The sequence below is a fragment of the Pseudophryne corroboree genome, chromosome 1 (genome assembly GCF_028390025.1).
Source record: "Pseudophryne corroboree isolate aPseCor3 chromosome 1, aPseCor3.hap2, whole genome shotgun sequence".
Lineage (NCBI taxonomy): Eukaryota > Metazoa > Chordata > Amphibia > Anura > Myobatrachidae > Pseudophryne > Pseudophryne corroboree.
Genome location: NC_086444.1, coordinates 734064711 through 734086402, shown reverse-complemented (window position 1 = coordinate 734086402; position 21692 = coordinate 734064711). Strand labels below are relative to the sequence as shown.

At 47.0% G+C, this 21692-nt stretch overlaps 1 protein-coding gene across 3 annotated transcripts in view; it reads left to right on the top strand.

Moving 5' to 3' along the window:
- Positions 1-21692, top strand: part of PDE4C (phosphodiesterase 4C) — a 652343-nt gene that overhangs the window by 501892 nt on the left and 128759 nt on the right. For all 3 annotated transcript variants that reach the window (XM_063916145.1, XM_063916163.1, XM_063916154.1), the window contains exon 5: positions 1850-1899. In XM_063916145.1, coding sequence (XP_063772215.1) covers positions 1850-1899 — 50 coding nt within the window. The remainder of the gene's footprint in view (positions 1-1849; positions 1900-21692) is intronic.

Here is a 21692-nt window from a genome sequence, read left to right as displayed (position 1 = left end):
TATTGCTGTTACTTGGCCAGCTAAAAAAATCAAACCAAAAAAACCTGCATCATTTATATCTGTTTCAAACAGGAATATACAACCTGTGGTTCTCGCGGTTGCAACTACAAGTCTCAGCATACTCTATCAGCTGGCACAATTTGCTGGGGCTTGTAGTGTCACAGCACCTTGACAGCACAAGTTGTACAGGCCAGGCTTATAATATACTCCCTATATCAACATCATAGTTAATTCCTCGGCTATATCAATGCAACATTTCTGACCACCACTTTTCCCTGAAAATGATCACTTAGGAGTCATTGACCCAAATGTATTAAGCTTTAACAAATGATAATGAAGAGTGATAAATGAGCAGCCAATCAGCTTCCTAACTGCCATGTCACAGGCTGTGTTTGAAAAAAAAATGACAGAAAGCTGATTGGCTGGTCATTTATCTGTCTTTATCCATCTCAACTTTATCTCTTGTTAAGTCTTAATACATTTGGGCTATTACTCATTAGGAGTCATAATTCATTATTGTCTATTGGAAAACTGTAAGGTCAAAAGATATTTCTTGTTGGAACAATGGTTTATAATTATAGTATAAAGTCTGTGTACACAGAGCCCCACGTTTGCTCACCGGCTGAATAACAAAAAATACCTATGTCTGAGATCAGATGGGCTTTGCATGAGCCTAATAGCCTATAGAGTTTTTCCAATCAAAAACAAACAGAATATGTACAGTATAATGCTGTATCTTCAAATGATGTCACTTCGTGATAACAGAAACCACCTCATAAACACTGGATACTTGGATGTGAAAATAGAGATGTGGCTTCTTCCTTAGGCTGGGTACACACTATACAATTATCGGGCGAATTGCCATTAACTGGGTGAGCGGTTTGTTTTATGGAGTAGGCATGATCGTTTTTGACAAACGTCCATAAAACAGTGAAAAGCGCCCTGAAACGCACAGCTTTGATTATTGAATCAGTCAGACTTGCCATAAGATATTGGCCACAAGGTCACATTATCGTGCAGTGTGTGGGCTTTCTCTATAATCTGCTCGTATTCCCAACAATGTATCCAAATTACCTGATTCTTCTTGTGGGTGGACATATGCAAATTCAGTGTGGTGTGGGCACAAATCGATAACTAAAAAAAAAAACAATCGCCAAGTGTATAGGGCCAATATTGGGACCTCATACTGACAGAAAAATTGTGTTTATTGGTATGACCAACAAATCCCACAGTGTGTACCTTACTTAATAGTCCAAGGTTGAGAAAGGACATTTGGATGTAAATCAATATAGATCTATGAGATACAGAAACACCTTATTAACACCAGGGATGCACTCGTCCCTCTCAGTATTCTGTTTATTCTCAATCCACTTATATCTGGGCCCATCAACTTATCATGTACTTGTGCTGTCACACATAAGGGTACTATGGGGTCTATTCATGAAGCAGTGAAAAGTGTGGAGAAGTGAGACAGTGGAGAAGTTGCCCATGGCAACCAATCACGATTGAAGTAACATTTATAATTTGCATACTATACAATTGTACGGAGCAGCTGATTGGTTGCCATGGCTGGGCAACTTCTCCACAGGCTCACTTCTCCGCTCTTTTCACAGCTTCATGACTCTTATCTCCCTGTTAAATTTCACTCCCAGGGAACAACATGTCAAAGAAAGAAAGATGAGCAAAATTGCATCTAGCGTATTGTATTTTATATAAAAATGGTACTATACAAACACATTTACAATACAACATAGCAGTACAATAAAACATAGCAGTACAAATATATCACAAAATATACAAATGTCTAGAACTTTGAGGTTATCTTTTTTTTTTTTATTTATTTTTTTAGGAGATCATCTGGCAGCAACCCACCCACAGCCTGTAAGCCAAACTTGTCTGGTAAGAAGTAAAAACAAAAACATCACTCTCACAGCCATGATAATATAGTCTGTAATTTAAGCATTGTTAGATACAATGATATAATATTGTAATTTACTGTAACAACTAATATATTTCAAATGGTTTTTAATAATCTTCTTTGTAGCAAGACTGGTTAGAGATGTCCATGTATCTCAGGGGTGTTCTGCCTTTTTACCCCCATAATCTACATGGCGGCCCCCATGGTTACTCCGGTTAGTGGCCACTCACTGCAGGAACATGTGTGGCGACTGACAGTCACTATGAGACTAGGGACAGGAAAGAAGAAGATTTGTACTGTACTTACAACATCCCTCTAATGGTGCAACGGATACTAGAGTCTCACCTCATGGGAGGAACAGTTCTGCACTTTCAGCATATACTGTAGTACATTACAATAAATTTATAAAGAAAAGGAAATGAGTTAACATGGAACAAAAAGCAGTGAAGGACTTTGGTTCACAATCAATATTATTTAAAAAGGTGAAAATGTGCCCTAAAACTACAGCAACCAGCCATTCGCTTTTATATCTCACACCCTTTTTAAGACAAACAAAAAAAAAGAATTTTGTCAGCTCTAATTAATTAAAAGCACAGAAGTTTAGCTAATATCTGCAAGGTGCAGTGCACTAAGGTACATATGTTGGCCAATTGTATGCTTAACGCTAAATATTATCTTACATTTGTAAACAGTTTAAGAAGATTTTTTTTTTATATCACAGTATAGAAAATAGCACAAGATCATGACCCTTGTGACTGAGTTAGCTCCCAGTTCTGTTCTTTACATATTTTGATATATATCAGTTTAGAAATTATTGTCTGTTTCTTCAGCATGAATGACCCCACTTTACACAGTGGAAAAAGAGAGGAAACAATTGACGTCAGACATTCCTTTAAAAATACCACAGAACTTGTATCCTGAGGACTATTGCACTCTCAGGAGGCCCCACGAACCATTCACTCCCTGCAAACAATCCCATAAACATGGAAAAATGTTTATTTTAACCCATACATTCCGTTCAAAAGTATTGATTCTACCCCATCTGTGGCCAGCTCCCTTATTGATAACTGATGCAGTTTGACCATCTATTGCACTTCTATGTTGTCCACACAAAAGGCAGTCATAGCAGAGCAGTTATGTAATAGAGCAGGGGCAGTATGTCATCAGTGATTAAAGTGTCATGAACAGGACAGTGATTACAATATCTGTTAATGTAATCATGTAGTGTCTTGAGCCCAGGATGTAAAACTTTTCCAAATGCCATCACCTGCATTTCTGTACAGCAGCTTCAGATTTGCCAAAAATAGTTTATTGCTACTGTTTTATATATATACATACATATACATACATACATACATACATACATAACTTTTTTCTACCACGGGCCATTTGGATATTTATAAAATACTTCGGGGGCCATACAAAAATGATCAACTTAAAAAATAAGATTTTAAACCTACAGGTAAATCTTTTTCTCCTAGTCCGTAGAGGATGCTGGGGACTCCGTAAGGACCATGGGGTATAGACGGGCTCCGCAGGAGACATGGGCACTATAAAGAACTTTTAGTATGGATGTGCACTGGCTCCTCCCTCTATGCCCCTCCCTCTATGCCCCTCCTCCAGACCTCTGTGCCCAGAGGAGATGGACAATATGAGAAAAGGATTTTGTTAATCTAAGGGCAAGATTCATACCAGCCCACACCAATCATACCATGTAACCTGGAATATATGCAACCAGTTAACAGTATGAACAAAAAACAGTATCAGTCAAAGACCGATTCTAACTGTAACATAACCCTTATTTCTCTAACGTCCTAGTGGATGCTAGGGACTCCGTAAGGACCATGGGGAATAGACGGGCTCCGCAGGAGACATGGGCACTTTAAGAAAGAATTTGGATTCTGGTGTGCTCTGGCTCCTCCCTCTATGTCCCTCCTCCAGACCTCAGTTTGAATCTGTGCCCGGACGAGCTGGGTGCTGTTCAGTGAGCTCTCCTGAACTTGCTGTAAGAAAGTATTTTGTTAGGTTTTTTTATTTTCAGGGAGCTCTGCTGGCAACAGACTCCCTGCATCGTGGGACTGAGGGGAGAGAAGCAGCCCTACTCTCTGCAGATAGGTCCTGTTTCTTAGGCTACTGGACACCATTAGCTCCAGAGGGATCGTACACAGGATCTCACCCTCGTCGTCCGATCCCGGAGCCGCGCCGCCGTCCCCCTCGCAGAGCCGGAAGACAGAAGCCGGGTGAGCATAAGAAGCAAGAAGACTTCAAAATCGGCGGCAGAAGACTCCAGTCTTCACTGAGGTAGCGCACAGCACTGCAGCTGTGCGCCATTGCTCCCACATACACCCACATACTCCGGTCACTGTAAGGGTGCGGGGCGCAGGGGGGGGGGGCGCCCTGGGCAGCAATTAGGACCTCTTGGCAAAAGTTGGACATATATACAGTTGGGCACTGTATATATGTATGAGCCCCCGCCATAATATTGTACAGAAACGCGGGACAGAAGCCCGCCGCTGAGGGGGCGGGGCTTCTTCCTCAGCACTCACCAGCGTCATTTTTTCTCCACAGCTCCGCTGAGAGGAAGCTCCCCAGGCTCTCCCCTGCAGATACACGGTAGAAGAGGGTAAAAAAGAGAGGGGGGGCACATAACTAGGCGCCAAAATCATTATTACAGTGGCTACTGGGTTAACACTAAGGTACTGTGTGATTCCTGGGTTATATAGCGCTGGGGTGTGTGCTGGCATACTCTCTCTCTGTCTCTCCAAAGGGCCTTGTGGGGGAACTGTCTTCAAAAAGAGCATTCCCTGTGTGTGTGGTGTGTCGGTACGCTTGTGTCGACATGTTTGACGAGGAAGGCTATGTGGAAACAGAGCGGGAGCAAATGAATGTGGTGTCTCCGCCGACGGCGCCGACACCTGATTGGATGGATATGTGGAAGGTTTTAAATGATAATGTTAATTCCTTGCATAAAAGGTTGGATAAAGCTGAAACCTTAGGACAGTCAGGGTCTCAGCCCATGCCTGATCCTATGTCGCAGAGGCCGTCAGGGTCTCAGAAGCGCCCACTATCCCAAATTGTTGACACAGATACCGACATGGATTCTGACTCCAGTGTCGATTACGATGATGCAAAGTTACAGCCAAAATTGGCTAAATCCATCCGTTATATGATTATAGCAATTAAGGATGTGTTGCACATCACAGAGGAAACCCCAGTCCCAGATGCTTATGGCGTATCCTTTCCCGCCAACGGACAGGTTACGCTGGGAATCCTCCCCTAGGGTGGACAAAGCTTTAACTCGCTTATCCAAGAGGGTAGCCCTGCGTCACAGGAGACGGCCACCCTAAAAGATGCTGCAGATAGAAAGCAAGAGGGTACCCTGAAGTCCATTTATACACATTCAGGTACCTTACTAAGGCCGGCAATTGCGTCGGCCTGGGTGTGTAGTGCTGTAGCAGCATGGACGGATACCTTATCTGAGGAACTTGATACCTTAGATAAGGATACTATATTAATGACCCTGGGGCATATAAAAGACGCTGTCCTATATATGAGAGATGCTCAAAGAGACATCAGCCTACTGGGCTCTAGAATAAATGCAATGTCGATTTCTGCCAGAAGGGTCCTGTGGACTCGGCAATGGACAGGTGATGCCGACTCAAAAAGGCATATGGAGGTCTTACCTTACAAGGGTGAGGAATTGTTTGGGGAGGGTCTGTCGGACCTGGTCTCCTCAGCTACTGCTGGAAAGTCACATTTTTTGCCATATGTTTCCTCACAACCTAAGAAAGCACCGTATTACCAAATGCAGTCCTTTCGATCACAAAAAGGCAAGAAAGTCCGAGGTGCGTCCTTTCTTGCCAGAGGCAGGGGCAGAGGAAGGAAGCTGCACAACACAGCTAGTTCCCAGGAACAGAAGTCCTCTCCGGCTTCCACTAAATCCACCGCATGACGCTGGGGCTCCACAGGCGGAGCTAGGCCCGGTGGGGGCGCGTCTCCGAAATTTCAGCCACAAGTGGGTTCACTCCCAGGTGGATCCCTGGGCGATAGAGACTGTGTCTCAGGGATACAAGCTGGAATTCGAAGAGATGCCCCCTCACTGATGCCTCAAATCGGCCCTGCCAGCTTCCCCCTTAGAGAGGGAAATAGTGTTAGCTGCAATTCACAAATTGTATCTTCAGCAGGTGGTGGTCAAGGTTCCCCTCCTTCAACAAGGGTTATTATTATTATTCGACCATGTTTGTGGTACCGAAACCGGACGGTTCGGTCAGACCCATATTGAATTTAAAATCCCTGAACGTATACCTGAAAAGGTTCAGGTTCAAGATAGAATCGCTCAGAGCGGTCATCGCAAGCCTGGAAGGGGGGGATTTTATGGTGTCTCTGGACATAAGGGATGCATACCTTCATGTCCCCAGATTTGTGGTACAGGATTGTCATTACCAATTTCAGACGTTGCCGTTTGGTCTCTCCACGGCACCGAGAATATTTACCAAGGTAATGGCGGAAATGATGGTACTCCTGCGGAAGCAAGGGGTCACAATTATCCCGTACTTGGACGATCTCCTCATAAAGGCGAGGTCCAGAGAGCAGTTGCTGATCAGCGTAGAACGCTCTCGGGAAGTGCTACAACAGCACGGCTGGATTCTAAATATTCCAAAGTCGCAGTTGATTCCTACGACTCGTCTGCCTTTCCTGGGCATGATTCTGGACACAGACCAGAAGAGGGTTTATCTCCCGATGGAGAAGGCTCAGGAGCTCATGACACTGGTCAGAGACCTATTAAAACCAAAACCGGTGTCGGTGCATCACTGCACGCGAGTCCCGGGAAAGATGGTGGCATCATACGAGGCCATTCCCTTCGGCAGGTTCCATGCGAGGACTTTTCAATGGGATCTGTTGGACAAGTGGTCCGGATCACATCTTCAGATGCATCGGTTGATCACCCTATCCCCCAGGGCCAGGGTGTCTCTCCTGTGGTGGCTGCAGAGTGCTCACCTTCTCGAAGGTCGCAGATTTGGCATTCAGGACTGGGTCCTGGTGACCACGGATGCAAGCCTCCGAGGGTGGGGGGCAGTCACACAGGGAAGAAATTTCCAAGGGCTGTGGTCAAGTCAGGAGACTTTCCTTCACATCAACATCCTGGAACTAAGGGCCATATACAACGCCCTACGTCAAGCGGAGTCCCTGCTTCACGACCAACCGGTTCTGATTCAGTCAGACAACATCACCGCAGTGGCTCATGTAAACCGCCAAGGCGGCACAAGGAGCAGGGTGGCGATGGTAGAAGCCACCAGAATTCTTCGCTGGGCGGAGAATCACGTAAGCGCACTGTCAGCAGTGTTCATTCCGGGAGTGGACAACTGGGAAGCAGACTTCCTCAGCAGGCACGACCTCCACCCGGGAGAGTGGGGACTTCATCAAGAAGTCTTCACGCAGATTGCAAGTCGGTGGGAACTGCCACAGGTGGACATGATGGCATCCCGCCTCAACAAAAAGCTAGAGATATTGCGCCAGGTCAAGAGACCCTCAGGCGATAGCTGTGGACGCACTGGTGACACCGTGGGTGTTCCAGTCGGTCTATGTATTTCCTCCTCTTCCTCTCATACCCAGGGTGCTGAGAATCATAAGAAAAAGAGGAGTGAGAACAATACTCATTGTTCCGGATTGGTCAAGGACTTGGCTCCCAGATCTGCAAGAGATGCGCACAGAGGACCCGTGGCCTCTGCCTCTAAGACAGGACTTGTTGCAACAGGGGCCCTGTCTGTTCCATGACTTACCGCAGCTGCGTTTGACGGCATGGCGGTTGAACGCCGACCCCTAGCAGAAAAAGGCATTCCGGATGAAGTTATTCCTACGCTGATAAAGGCTAGGAAGGACGTGACGGCTCAACATTATCACCGTATATGGCGAAAATATGTGGCTTGGTGTGAGGCCAGGAATGCCCCTACGGAGGAATTCCAACTGGGCCGTTTCCTTCACTACCTACAGTCGGGAGTGACTTTGGGCCTTAAATTGGGTTCTATTAAGGTTCAGATTTCGGCCTTATCCATTTTCTTTCAAAAAGAACTGGCTTCTCTGCCTGAAGTTCAGACGTTTGTAAAGGGAGTGCTGCATATTCATCCCCCTTTTGTGCCTCCAGTGGCACCTTGGGATCTTAACGTGGTGTTGAGTTTCCTGAAATCACACTGGTTTGAACCACTCAAAACGGTGGAATTGAAATATCTCACGTGGAAGGTGGTCATGCTATTAGCCTTGGCTTCGGCTAGGCGTGTGTCAGAATTGGCGACTTTGTCACATAAAAGCCCTTATCTGGTTTTCCATGCGGATAGAGCAGAATTGCGGTCCGCCCACAATTTCTGCCGAAAGTGGTTTCATCCTTTCATATAAACCAACCTATTGTGCTGCCTGTGGCTACTACTGACTTGGAGGATTCCGAGTCACTGGATGTGGTCAGGGCTTTGAAGGTTTATGTAGCCAGAACGGCTAAGGTCAGGAAAACAGAATCTTTGTTTATCCTGTATGCTTCCAACAAGCTTGGGGCGCCTGCTTCAAAGCAAACGATTGCTCGCTGGATCTGTAACACGATTCACCAGGCTCATTCTGCAGCTGGGTTGCCGCTGCCTAAATCAGTTAAGGCCCATTCCACAAGGAAGGTGGGCTCTTCTTGGGCGGATGCCCGAGGGGTCTTGGCATTACAGCTTTGCCGAGCGGCTACTTGGTCAGGTTCAAACACCTTTGCAAAGTTCTACAAGTTTGATACCCTGGCTGAGGAGGACTTTGTGTTTGCTCATTCGGTGCTGCAGAGTCATCCGCACTCTCCCGCCCGTTTGGGAGCTTTGGTATAATCCCCATGGTCCTTACGGAGTCCCCAGCATCCACTAGGACGTTAGAGAAAATAAGATTTTACTTACCGGTAAATCTATTTCTCGTAGTCCGTAGTGGATGCTGGGCGCCCGTCCCAAGTGCGGACTTCTCCTGCAATGCTTGTATATAGTTATTGCTTAAATAAGGGTTATGTTATAGTTGCATCAGGGTTGATCTGATGCTCTGTTGTTGTTCATACTATTAACTGGGTAAAGTTATCACAAGTTATACGGTGTGATTGGTGTGGCTGGTATGAGTCTTACCCTGGATTCCCAAAATCCTTTCCTTGTACTGTCAGCTCTTCCGGGCACAGTTTCTCTAACTGAGGTCTGGAGGAGGGACATAGAGAGAGGAGCCAGAGCACACCAGAATCCAAATTCTTTCTCAAAGTGCCCATGTCTCCTACGGAGCCCGTCTATTCCCCATGGTCCTTACGGAGTCCCCAGCATCCACTACGGACTACGAGAAATAGATTTACCGGTAAGCAAAATCTTATTAAAAGCAACAACTATATACAAGTCTTGCAGATGTAGTCCGCACTGGGACGGGCGCCCAGCATCCTCTACGGACTAGGAGAAAAAGATTTACCGGTAGGTTTAAAATCTTATTTTCTCTTACGTCCTACAGGATGCTGGGGACTCCGTAAGGACCATGGGGTTTATACCAAAGCTCCCAACCGGGCGGGAGAGTGCGGATGGCCCAAGAAGAGCCCACCTTCCTAGTGGAATGGGCCTTTACTGAATTTGGTAACGGCAATCCAGCCGTAGAATGAGCCTGATGAATCGTGTTACAGATCCAGCGAGCAATAGTCTGCTTAGAAGCAGGAGCGCCAACCTTGTTAGCCGCATACAGGACAAACAGAGCCTCTGTTTTCCTAACCCTAGCCGTCCTGGCTACATAAATCTTTAAGGCCCTGACTACATCCAGGGACTTGGAGTCCTCCCAGTCCCCCGTAGCCACAGGCACCACAATAGGTTGGTTCACATTAAATGAAGAAACCACCTTAGGCAAAAATTGAGGACGCGTCCTCAACTCTGCTCTATCCACATGGAAAATCAAATAGGGGCTCTTGTGGGACAAGGCCGCCAATTCGGACACCCGCCTTGCAGATGCCAAGGCCAATAACATGACCACTTCCACGTGAGAAATTTTAATTCCACTGTTTGAAGAGGTTCAAACCAGTGAGATTTCAGGAAACTTAACACCATGTTTAGGTCCCACAGTGCCACTGGGGGCACAAAGGCGGGCTGGATGTGCAGCACTCCCTTCACAAACGTCTGGACTTCTGGGAGAGAAGCCAATTCCCTCTGGAAGAATATAGATAGGGCCGAAATCTGTACCTTAATGGAGCCTAACTTCAGGCCCATATCCACTCCTGTCTGTAGAAAGTGGAGAAACCGGCCCAGATGGAAATCTTCCGTAGGAGCATTCTTGGCTTCACACCAAGATACATACTTCCTCCAGATACGGTGATAGTGCTTTGCCGTCACCTCCTTCCTAGCCTTTATCAGAGTAGGGATGACTTCCTCCGGAATACCTTTCCCAGCTAGGATTCGGTGTTCAACCACCATGCCGTCAAACGTAACCGCGGTAAGTCTTGGAACACACATGGCCCCTGCTGTAACAGGTCCTCCCTGAGAGGAAGAGGCCACGGATCTTCTGTGAGCATTTCCTGAAGATCTGAGTACCAGGCCTTTCGAGGCCAATCTGGAACAATGAGTATTGTCTGCACTCTTCTTTGTCTTATGATTCTCAATATTTTTGAGATGAGAGGAAGAGGAGGAAATACATAGACCAACTGAAACATCCATGGTGTCACTAGGGCGTCTACTGCTACTGCCTGAGGGTCCCTTGACCTGGCACAATACTTCCGAAGCTTCTTGTTGAGGCGTGACGCCATCATGTCTATTTGAGGAATTCCCGAACGACTTCTTGATGAAGTCCCCACTCTCCCGGATGGAGATCGTGTCTGCTGAGGAAGTCTGCTTCCCAGTTGTCCACTCCCGGAATGAAGACAGCTGACAGAGCGCTTACGTGATTTTCCGCCCAGCGAAGAATCCTGGTGGCTTCCGCCATCGCCACTCTGCTCCTTGTCCCGCCTTGGCGGTTTACATGAGCCACGGCTGTGACGTTGTCTGATTGAATCAGAACCGGTAGGTCGCGAAGAAGATTCTCCGCTTGTCGTAGGCCGTTGTATATGGCCCTCAATTCCAGTATGTTGATGTGTAGACAAGCCTCCTGGCTTGACCATAGTCCCTGAAAATTTCTTCCATGTGTGACTGCTCCCCATCCTCGGAGGCTCGCGTCCGTGGTCACCAGAACCCAGTCTTGAATGCCGAACCTGCGACCCTCTTGAAGGTGAGCACTCTGCAGCCACCACAGGAGAGACACCCTGGCCCTGGGGAACAGGGATATTTTCTGATGTATTTGTAGATGGGACCCGGACCACTTGTCCAGAAGGTCCCACTGAAAAGTCCTCGCATGAAACCTGCCGAAGGGGATGGCCTCGTAGGCTGCCACCATTTTTCCCAGAACACGAGTGCATTGATGAACAGACACTGTTTTTTGACTTTGGCAGATTGAGAATCCAACCGTGCTGTTGCAGCACTTTCAGGGAGAGCGACACGCTCTTCAGCAATTGGTCTCTCGATCTCGCCTTTATGAGGACCCCAAAACCTGGCTGGTTTTGACTAAACACAAGAGGCACTCTCAAGGGACTACACCTCTAGCGGTTCTGGTAAAGTTCATTGGTGAGACTGCGCCGTCAGTTTATCTTCGTTTGTCGCACCAATCTGCAATCCAGTTTATTCTAAACAGGAACGGATTACATTGTTATAGGCAGCTGTAACTGTGACCCTTATTTTTAATCGGATTCCTATGAATTGAATGTGTTTTTAATGTGGTTTAATTTTATACCCTATTAAATGTGAAGATATTTTATCACTCAATCCTTCTCAATATTTAAATTCACTATCACGTTAGCGCTGCTATTGTTGTTGTTTTTTCCCAGATACACATTGGGCCTAATTCTGAGTTGATCGCAGCAGCAGTTTTGTTAGCAGTTGGGCAAATCCATGTGCAGTGCAGGGGAGGGGGGGGGGGCAGATATAACATGTGCAGAGAGAGTTAGATTTGGGTGGGGTGTATTCAAACTGAAATCTAAATTGCAGTGTAAAAATAAAGCAGCCAGTATTTAGCCTGTACAGAAACAATATAACCCACCCCAAATCTATCTCTCTCTGCACATGTTATATCTTTATATCTGCCCTCCCTGCAGTGCACATGGTTTTGCCCAATTGCTAACAAATTTGCTGCTGCGATCAACTCACAATTACCTCCATTGCCCCACCAGGTGCCAGATACACATTGCCCCACCAGGTGCCAGATACACATTGCCCCACCAGGTGCCAGATACACATTGCCCCACAGTGCCAGATACACATTGCCCCACACCCCACTGTGCTGCTCACCGTTGCTGCTGTGTGTCAGGGAGGAGAGCGCAGCATGCACCTCTCCTGCCCCTTAGTGCTTAGTCCGGTGGCGGCGTGTCTCAGCTGTCAGGGGCCAGGCAGGGAGGAGAACGCAGCTATGTCGGGCGGCGGCGGCGTGTAGAACCTCAAACCAGCTGCTGGTTCGTGAGCCATCAGAGCTCGCGGACCAGCAGCGGCGGCTGCCGGTCTGCGTGCTCTGATTGGCTCACAAACCGGCAGCTGGTTTGAGATCCTACACGCCGCTGCCGCCGGACATAGCTGCGCTCTCCTCCCTGCCCTGATAACCGAGAGCCGCCGCCACCGGACTGAACACAAAGGGGCAGGAGAGGCGCATGCTGCGCTCTCCTCCCCTGACACACAGCAGCGGGCCGGAACAAGAGGCTTTGCGCGCCCTATACGTCCCGCGGCCCATATCTATCTATCTATATATATATAGTGGAGAAGTTGCCAATAGCATCTAATCCTCTTTGAGCTAGTATTTATCAAGTACATTCTATTAAACGATAGGTACAAGCTGTTTGGTTGCTATGGGCAACTTCTACACTGGTCCACTCTCCACTTCCCCACTCTTTTCACTTCTTGAAACATCAGCCCCACAGTCCCTGTGTATTCTAACCTGTATAATGTATATGATGCAGTGTTGATACAGGTGTGCATCCCATGGTTAGCATATGTATTTTCACTTTTAGAAGATCTCCTGGGCACTGGCGTATTTATAATGGGTGCAGTGTGTGTGGCGCACACAGGGTCCAGGAGGGCCCACACCTCACGTGCTGCACCCACATTTTGAATACCTATCCTCCAGAGTCCAATGTTGCAGCAGCAGCGCTGCAGAAATCACTGGGAAAATGTCACAGGGGCAATTTTCCTGGTGTTTCGCACATGCGCAGTAGGAAAATCATTGGGAAAATGGTCACCATGCCATTTTCCTGGAGACCTGCACACTAGAGCACTGCCGGCTAGAGAGGAGGGGGCCCAAAAGGAGACTGCACACGGCCTCCTTCTCGCTTAAGACGCCCTAATCCTGGGCCAAGTTATTGCCTCACTTTAATGAGGGTTAAAATTCAATTACTGCTATGGATATGGGAAAATAACTGGTGCAAAACTCTTGAATGTAGAGGATTTATACAGGTACAGCAAAAACCACAGTAAGTGCTACTACTAGATTACCAATTTCTTCTGTTTCTTATCCCAGGTTTTGATACTGTTTATAAACGAACCAGTTTTATATTCTATATAAAGGTCTGTCCCAACTGATCTGGATTACACATATACTAATACAGCTAACATAATTTGAAACAATTTTATTTATATTATTAGCCAAATAATCAGATGCAAAGATAAGTGCGTGCATACAGAAAAATCGACAGCGTACCTAAATAACAAGTATAACTGTACACTTAAATATGTAGTAAGAAAGATGAATCTGGTAAACCAAAAATCAGTCAACAACGAAGGGCAAAATAATTAGTAGAGAGAGCACACTAGAAAACAACACTCTGAGCCCAGGATATCAAGTAAAAACAATTATTAGTAAAAATTAATCTAAGAGTTTTTAGTAGAGGGGGGTATAGCGAGGGTATAGAAACAAGAGAGAGTAGGGGGGCCATGGGGGGATAGAAGAAGGAAAGGATAGAAAGAGAGTCAAGAAGAGAGGAAGAGTAGAAATAAAGAAGAAGATATATCGCAGGGGAGCAAGAGAGTAGAGGCCTGATCCGGGTCAGTATGATAGTTGTTAAAAAAGAAAAAAATAAGAGAGCAAAAGATGAACAAGACTAACCCTAGAAGAGGTTGAAGAAAGAGAAATATCAATCAAAGCAAGAGATCTGAAAAACCAGATGATAGAGCTCCACATAGGGTAGGATTATTGTATAGAAACCAATCACACCAAACCAAAAGGAACTTGTGGGAGGTGTTGCGGAGGTAGGCCGAAATCTTCTCCATGGCTGCCACATGCCAGATTTTATTTATAAGATGCTAGCGGGAGGGGGGATCACTACTTTTCTATTGCTCAGCAATGAGACAACGAGCTGTGTTCAGAATATGTAGAGAAAGTTTGCGTGTGTATTAAGGCCTTCAATTGGGCAGCCAAGGAGAAAAGACCATGGTGACTTACTTATAGGAAGCTGGTGGACTTCGCATAAAGGGGGTGATTCCGACGTGATCGTAGCTGTGCTAAATTTAGCACAGCTACGATCAGGAACACAGACATGCAGGGGGACTGGGCGCACAGGGCTAGCCCCCCCCCCCCCCGCATGTCAGTCCCTGCCCTGTCGCTGAAGTACAAAAGCATCGCACAGCGGCGATGCTTTTGTACTTAAGGAGTAGATCCCGGTCAGTGCAGCTTTTGCATGCTGGCTGGGAGCTACTCGTCGCTGCCCGGCTCCCAGCGGCTGCGTATGATGTCACGCAGCCGCTGCGGCCCGCCCCCTGCATGGTCCGGCCATGCCTGCGTTGACTGGACCGTGCCCATAAAACGGCGGCAAAACGGCGCCGTGCCATCCCTTCCCGCCCAGCAACCGCCTCTGCCTGTCAATCAGGCAGACGATCGCTAGGCAACGACAGACGACGGCTGCCAGCCATGCACCGGTGCACTGTGGTGCCGGCACAGTTCTGACCTGATCGCTGCGCTGCGAAGAACTGCAGCGACCGATCAAGTCAGAATGACCCCCAAAATGCGAGTTACCTCGTTTCAATACACAGAAATTTTAGGGCATGACCACCATATGTTTATGAAGGTGCCCTTTTCCCCGCAACCCCTCCAACAACGGTCTGAAGCAGAGCTATACATTGTATGTAACCGTGTAGGTACTAGGTACCATCTATAGTAAATCTTGTAAGCATTTTCCTTAATGAGAGTGTTAATAGATGCTTTAGAGATTCTCTCACGGATTACGGACCATGATTCCTCATCTGGTGGGTTCCCCAAATCCTTTTCCCACTGGAGCTCATGATTCGGGGTGGCTGGGAGTTTAGCATGAAGCAGATAGTTGTATAGAGTTGAGATGATACCTTTACGAAGGGGACAGGTTGGACTAATAGATTCAACCAGGGTTAATGGACTAGTGATTGAGTTAAATGGGAGAGAATTAAAAAAATGGTGAAGTTGAATATATGTAAAGCAGTTGATAGTAGGTAGGCCATATTTGTTCTGCAGAGAATCCGGAGAGGCGCAACCGGTCTTATCTAGTAAATCAAGTACAACTCTAATACCCCCTTCACGGCAGTGAGAGAAACGCCTGTTATTGAAGCCTGGGGAAAATGCTGGGTTGTTCCAAAGGGGAGTAATGGGGGAGGGGTAAGAAGTGGTAGCAAAGTGGATTTTGCAGTGGTTCCAAATTGAGCACGTAAAGGCGATTACAGGGTGTGTTCTTGTGAAGGCAGGCCTAGCCGAGGGAGATAACCCTATGATAGGGGACACTGAGAAAACATTACATAAATTAGCCTCCACTGAGACCCATCTAGGTTCTGGATATAGCGCGAACCATGCGATTGCCTGGCTTAGGTGGGTTGCGTAATAGTAGAGAGAGATATCAGGGAACCCATTCCCGCCATTGGAGGTAGGATGACAAAGGGTTGTGAAGCTGATGCGAGGAGGTTTGAGTCTCCATACAAATTGTATAAACCATTTGTGCAATTGTTGTAAGGAAGATCTAGGTACCTGGACTGGTAGAGTCTGGAAGAGGTAGAGTAGTCGAGGCAAAATATTCATCTTGATCGTCACAATTCTACCTAACCAAGCGATAATGAGGCCCCTCCAACGGAGAAGATCCAGTTTAATAGCCTTAAACAGGGGGGGGGGGGGGGATAAAATTGGCTGCAAAGAGAGCGTCATAACAGCTAGTGATATAAATCCCCAGATACTTAATTTTAGAGGCACGCCATGTAAAGTTATAGTTGTGGTGTAGAAGCTCTAGAACTGTCGGAGAAGTATTAAGAGCTAGTGCCTCTGTTTTAGAGACATTTATCTTATAGCCAGATAGAGTGCTGTAAGCATCTATAGTCTGAAAAAGTTGAGGAAGGGATGTGTTGGGAGACGTCAAGGTAAGGAGGATATCATCTGCAAATAGGGAAATTTTGTATTCCTCCTTCCCAAGGGTCACTCCACGAATATCGGGATCGAGGCAGATCGGAGCAACAAGAGGTTCAATAACCAAAGCAAAAATCAGGGGTGACAATGGGCACCCCTGTCTAGTGCCTTTGGCCACTGAAAAATGAGAGAGAATCCCATTCACAGAGACTCTAGCTGAGGGGGAAGAGTATAGAGCCTGAATATCTCAAAGAAAGCTTCCATCGAGACCAAAGGCTCATAAAGTGTGGGTCATGAAGGGCCAACTGATCCGATCGAATGCCTTCTCGGCATCTAGTGATAATGCTGTAGAAGGAATGTGGGAACTATTAAGATAGTGGATAAAGCTGTTTACTTGCCTAGTATTGTCCCGAGCCTGACGGCCAGGTATAAAACACACCTGGTCATTATGGATCAGGCTAGGCAGTACCAAATTCAAACGATTGGCAAGAATTTTTGCATATATCTTGATGTCGGCATTCAATACCGAAATGGGTCTGTAATGGGCACAGTCAGAGGGGTCCTTACCCTCTTTCGGATTAACAATAATTCTTGCCTCTAAGGCCTCTTTGGAGAAGGAACCCCCAGACATCACGCCATTGAACACCTCCATCAGATAAGGAGAACGGATGGTATTAAATGTTTTGTAGTAGCTAGCCGTGAAACCATCTAGGCCGGGGTCCTTATTGGCCTTAAGGTTTGTAATCACAGATGAGACCTACTACACCTCAATTTTGGCACAAAGTTGTTCAAGATCAGAAGAAGATAACTTGGGAAGGTCGCAGCGAGAAAGAAAGCCCTATATAGAGTCAGCGTTGGGGGGGGGGGGGGGGTATCTCTAGTAGAGGAGAGGTCATATAGTTGTGCATAGAATTTCCTGAATTCCTCCGTAATATGGGAGAGATCATGGACAGGCTTTCTTGAGCTCAACTTCATGGCTAGAACGTTATTCTGAGATAATTTAGTAAGTAATCTAGATGCTAAAAGCTTTGTCCCCTTTTTCGTAAAAACTTTGATTAAGCCATTTAAGAGATTTTCTGCTTTTGCCGTGAGCAAGAGGTTTAGGCCCTCATTCCGAGTTGATCGCTCGCTAGCTGTTTTTAGCAGCCGTGCAAACGCTAGGCCGCCGCCCTCTGGCAGTGTATCTTAGCTTAGCAGAAGTGCGAACGAAAGGTTAGCAGAACAGTGGTAAAAAATGTTTCAAGCAGTTTCAGAGTAGCTGCAAACCTACTCCTTCCTTGCGATCACTTCAGTCTGTTTAGTTCCTGGTTTGACGTCACAAACACGCCCTGCGTCCGGCCTGCCACTCCCCCGTTTCCCCAAGCACGCCTGCGTTTTTACCTGACACGCCTGCGTTTTTTAGCACACTCCCGGAAAACGGCCAGTTACCACCCATAAACGCCCCATTCCTGTCAATCACTCTACGATCAGCAGAGCGACTGAAAAGCGTTGCTCAGCCTTGTGTGAAACTGCATAGTTTTGTGTGAAAGTACGTCACGCGTGCGCACTGCGGCCCGTACGCATGTGCATAAATGCCGATTTTTAGCCTGATCGCTGCGCTGCGAACAACGGCAGCAAGCGATCAACTCGGAATGATCCCCATAGTTCCCCTTTAGCCGCTACAAGTTTGTGGTATTCAGCAGCTGAGCCTGAGGTCTTATGAATCTTGTTTAAATGGGCTATACGGTCCGTGAGATAAAGGAGATGCTTAGATCTTGCTAACCTCAGAAAAGCCGTGGATCTAATCAAAACTCCATGAAGTACTGCCTTATGGGCATCCCAGAGCAACTGGGGAGATATAGTTGGTATTGGCGTTAATAGAGAAGTAGCTCCTAATAGCAGAGTCAAGTTGAGAACGCAGAGAAGGGTTCATTAAGAGCCTCTCATCCAAACGCCAAGAGTAGGAACAATTGCGAGGATAAGGAGTTTTAATATCTACTGTGAAGGGACAGTGATCTGACCACGTGCTAGGATGGATGTTAACATCTAAAATTAGTTGCGCAGGATCAGCGCTCAGGAAAACCATGTCCAGTCTTGTATATACATTGTGAACGGGGGAGTAAAACGTATAGTCGAAAGCGGTGGGTTCTTTTACTCGCCAGGCATCAAAGAGAAGATGTTGGGAAATAAATGATTGTAAGGCCAGTGAATTAGTGTGTATTGAACTTGCTGACGAGCGAGGACCTATCGAAATGGGGGTCCAGTGTGACGTTGAAGTCACCTGCCACGACCACTCTACCCTGTCCAGCTACATAATTTGACTACTTCGGCTACCCTTCAAGTCAGTAAAGGGGGGTACACATGTAGAAATGTGTGCTTAAATTCTAAGCAATCTAACTAGATTGCTTAAAAATTAAGCACACATCGCTCCCTGTGTATAGCCCATACTGAAAGCGATGCGCGTCGCTATCGCTGACTGTATATTGGCCTACAGTCAGATCACTCACTTCACCGCTGGGTGAAGTGAGCGTTTTTTTAAAAAAAAATTTCCCCTCAGCACGCATCGCTCTGTGTGCTGAGCGTCCTGAGATGTGTGCTGAGAGATCTGTGCTAGTTCGCTCAGCACACATCTTTGGGAGAAATCTCCTTGTGTGTACCCCCCTTAAGTATAGTTTGTTGTTTTTTGTTTTGTTTTGTTTTAAACAAAAAAGAGCATGGATTTGCAGTCTAATATGGAATTGTCTTTGGGGGTACTGATAAAAAGTTTGTACGTAAGATAAGAAGGGGGGGGGGGGGGAAGGGCTGCACAGGAAATTGGTTCTGAGAACGATAATATATAATATTTAATAATATATTAGCTAGTGCTCTCATAAATATAATGATAGCTAGTGCTCTCTAAATAGAGAATAAATCCACTGTCTCTGTGTAATGGTCATTGGCGAGAATAAAAGAGGTGAACAGTGACATTTTAACAGAGGAGGAGGCCCCTGTGCAGTGGGATCAGTATGAAATCCCTCCGTACGGGATCCCGGTGGTTGGAATACCGACACCGGGATCCCGACTGGCACAATCCCGACAGGGGGCGAGCGCAACGCATGCCCCTTGTGGGCTGCAGGCACGCGACGCTGCAGGCACGGTGCCTCTCTACGCTCGGCACACTCATTTATTCTCCCTCTATGGGTGTCGTGGACACTCACAGAGGGAGAATATGTTGGGATTGTACCGGTCGGGATCCTGGTGTCGGTATTTCGACCGCATCCCTGTGCAGTCTCCAGGTGGGCCTCCTCCTCTGCATGGCGCAGTGGTCTCCGGCATTGTGTAGGAGTCTACTGTGCATGCGCAGGTCTCCGGAAACTTGGCACCCACCATGTTCCGGAGACCAATTTCACTACTACGCATGTGCTGCGGCCATTTTGGAAGAGATTTTCGCTGCAGCACCCTACACGGGACTCCGTAAAGGTAGGTATTAAAATAAGATTTTACTCACCGGTAAATCTATTTCTCGTAGTCCGTAGTGGATGCTGGGGACTCCGTAAGGACCATGGGGAATAGACGGGCTCCGCAGGAGACAGGGCACTCTAAGAAAGAATTAGGACTACTGGTGTGCACTGGCTCCTCCCTCTATGTCCCTCCTCCAGACCTCAGTTAAGGAAACTGTGGCCGGAAGAGCTGACAGTACAAGGAAAGGATTTTGGAATCCAGGGTAAGACTCATACCAGCCACACCAATCACACCGTATAACTTGTGATAACTTACCCAGTTAACAGTATGAACAACAACAGGGCATCAGACAACCTGATGCAAACATAACATAACCCTTATTTAAGCAATAACTATATACAAGTATTGCAGAAGAAGTCCGCACTTGGGACGGGCGCCCAGCATCCACTACGGACTACGAGAAATAGATTTACTGGTGAGTAAAATCTTATTTTCTCTAACGTCCTAGTGGATGCTGGGGACTCCGTAAGGACCATGGGGATTATACCAAAGCTCCCAAACGGGCGGGAGAGTGCGGATGACTCTGCAGCACCGAATGAGCAAACACAAGGTCCTCCTCAGCCAGGGTATCAAACTTGTAGAATTTTGCAAACGTGTTTGAACCCGACCAAGTAGCTGCTCGGCAAAGCTGTAATGCCGAGACCCCTCGGGCAGCCGCCCAAGAAGAGCCCACCTTCCTTGTGGAATGGGCTTTTACAGATTTTGGATGCGGCAATCCAGCCGCAGAATGAGCCTGCTGAATCATGTTACAGATCCAGCGAGCAATAGTTTGCTTTGAAGCAGGAGCACCCAGCTTGTTGGATGCATACAGGATAAACAGCGAGTCAGTTTTCCTGACTCCAGCCGTTCTGGCTACATAAATCTTCAAAGCCCTGACTACATCTAGTAACTTGGAATCCTCCAAGTCACGAGTAGCCGCAGGCACCACAATAGGTTGGTTCAAATGAAAAGATGACACCACCTTCGGCAGAAATTGCGGACGAGTCCGTAATTCTGCCCTGTCCATATGGAAAACCAGATAGGGGCTTTTACATGACAAAGCCGCCAATTCTGACACACGCCTAGCCGAAGCTAAGGCCAATAGCATGACCACTTTCCACGTGAGATATTTTAACTCCACGGTCTTAAGTGGCTCAAACCAGTGAGATTTCAGGAAACTCAACACCACGTTAAGATCCCAAGGTGCCACTGGTGGCACAAAAGGGGGCTAAATATGCAGCACTCCCTTTACAAACGTCTGAACCTCAGGAAGAGAAGCCAGTTCCTTTTTGAAAGAAAATGGATAGGGCCGAAATCTGGACCTTTATGGACCCTAATTTTAAGCCCATAGTCACTCCCGACTGTAGGAAGTGAAGGAAACGGCCCAGCTAGAATTCCTCTGTAGGGGCCTTCCTGGCCTCACACCAAGCAACATATTTTCGCCATATACGGTGATAATGTTTTGCTGTCACGTCCTTCCTAGCCTTTATCAGCGTAGGAATAACTTCATCCGGAATGCCTTTCTCCGCTAGGATCCGGCGTTCGACCGCCATGCCGTCAAACGCAGCCGCGGTAAGTCTTGGAACAGACAGGGCCCCTGTTGCAACAGATCCTGTCTGAGAGGCAGAGGCCATGGGTCCTCTGTGAGCATTTCTTGCAGTTCCGGATACCAAGTCCTTCTTGGCCAATCCGGAACAATGAGTATTGTTCTCACTCCTCTTTTTCTTACGATTCTCAGCACCTTGGGTATGAGAGGAAGAGGAGGAAACACATAGAGCGACTGGAACACCCACGGTGTCACTAGTGTGTTCCACAGCTATCGCCTGAGGGTCTCTTGACCTGGCGCAATACCTTTGTAGCTTTTTGTTAAGGCGGGATGCCATCATGTCCACCTGTGGCAGTTCCCATCGATTTGTAATCTGTGTGA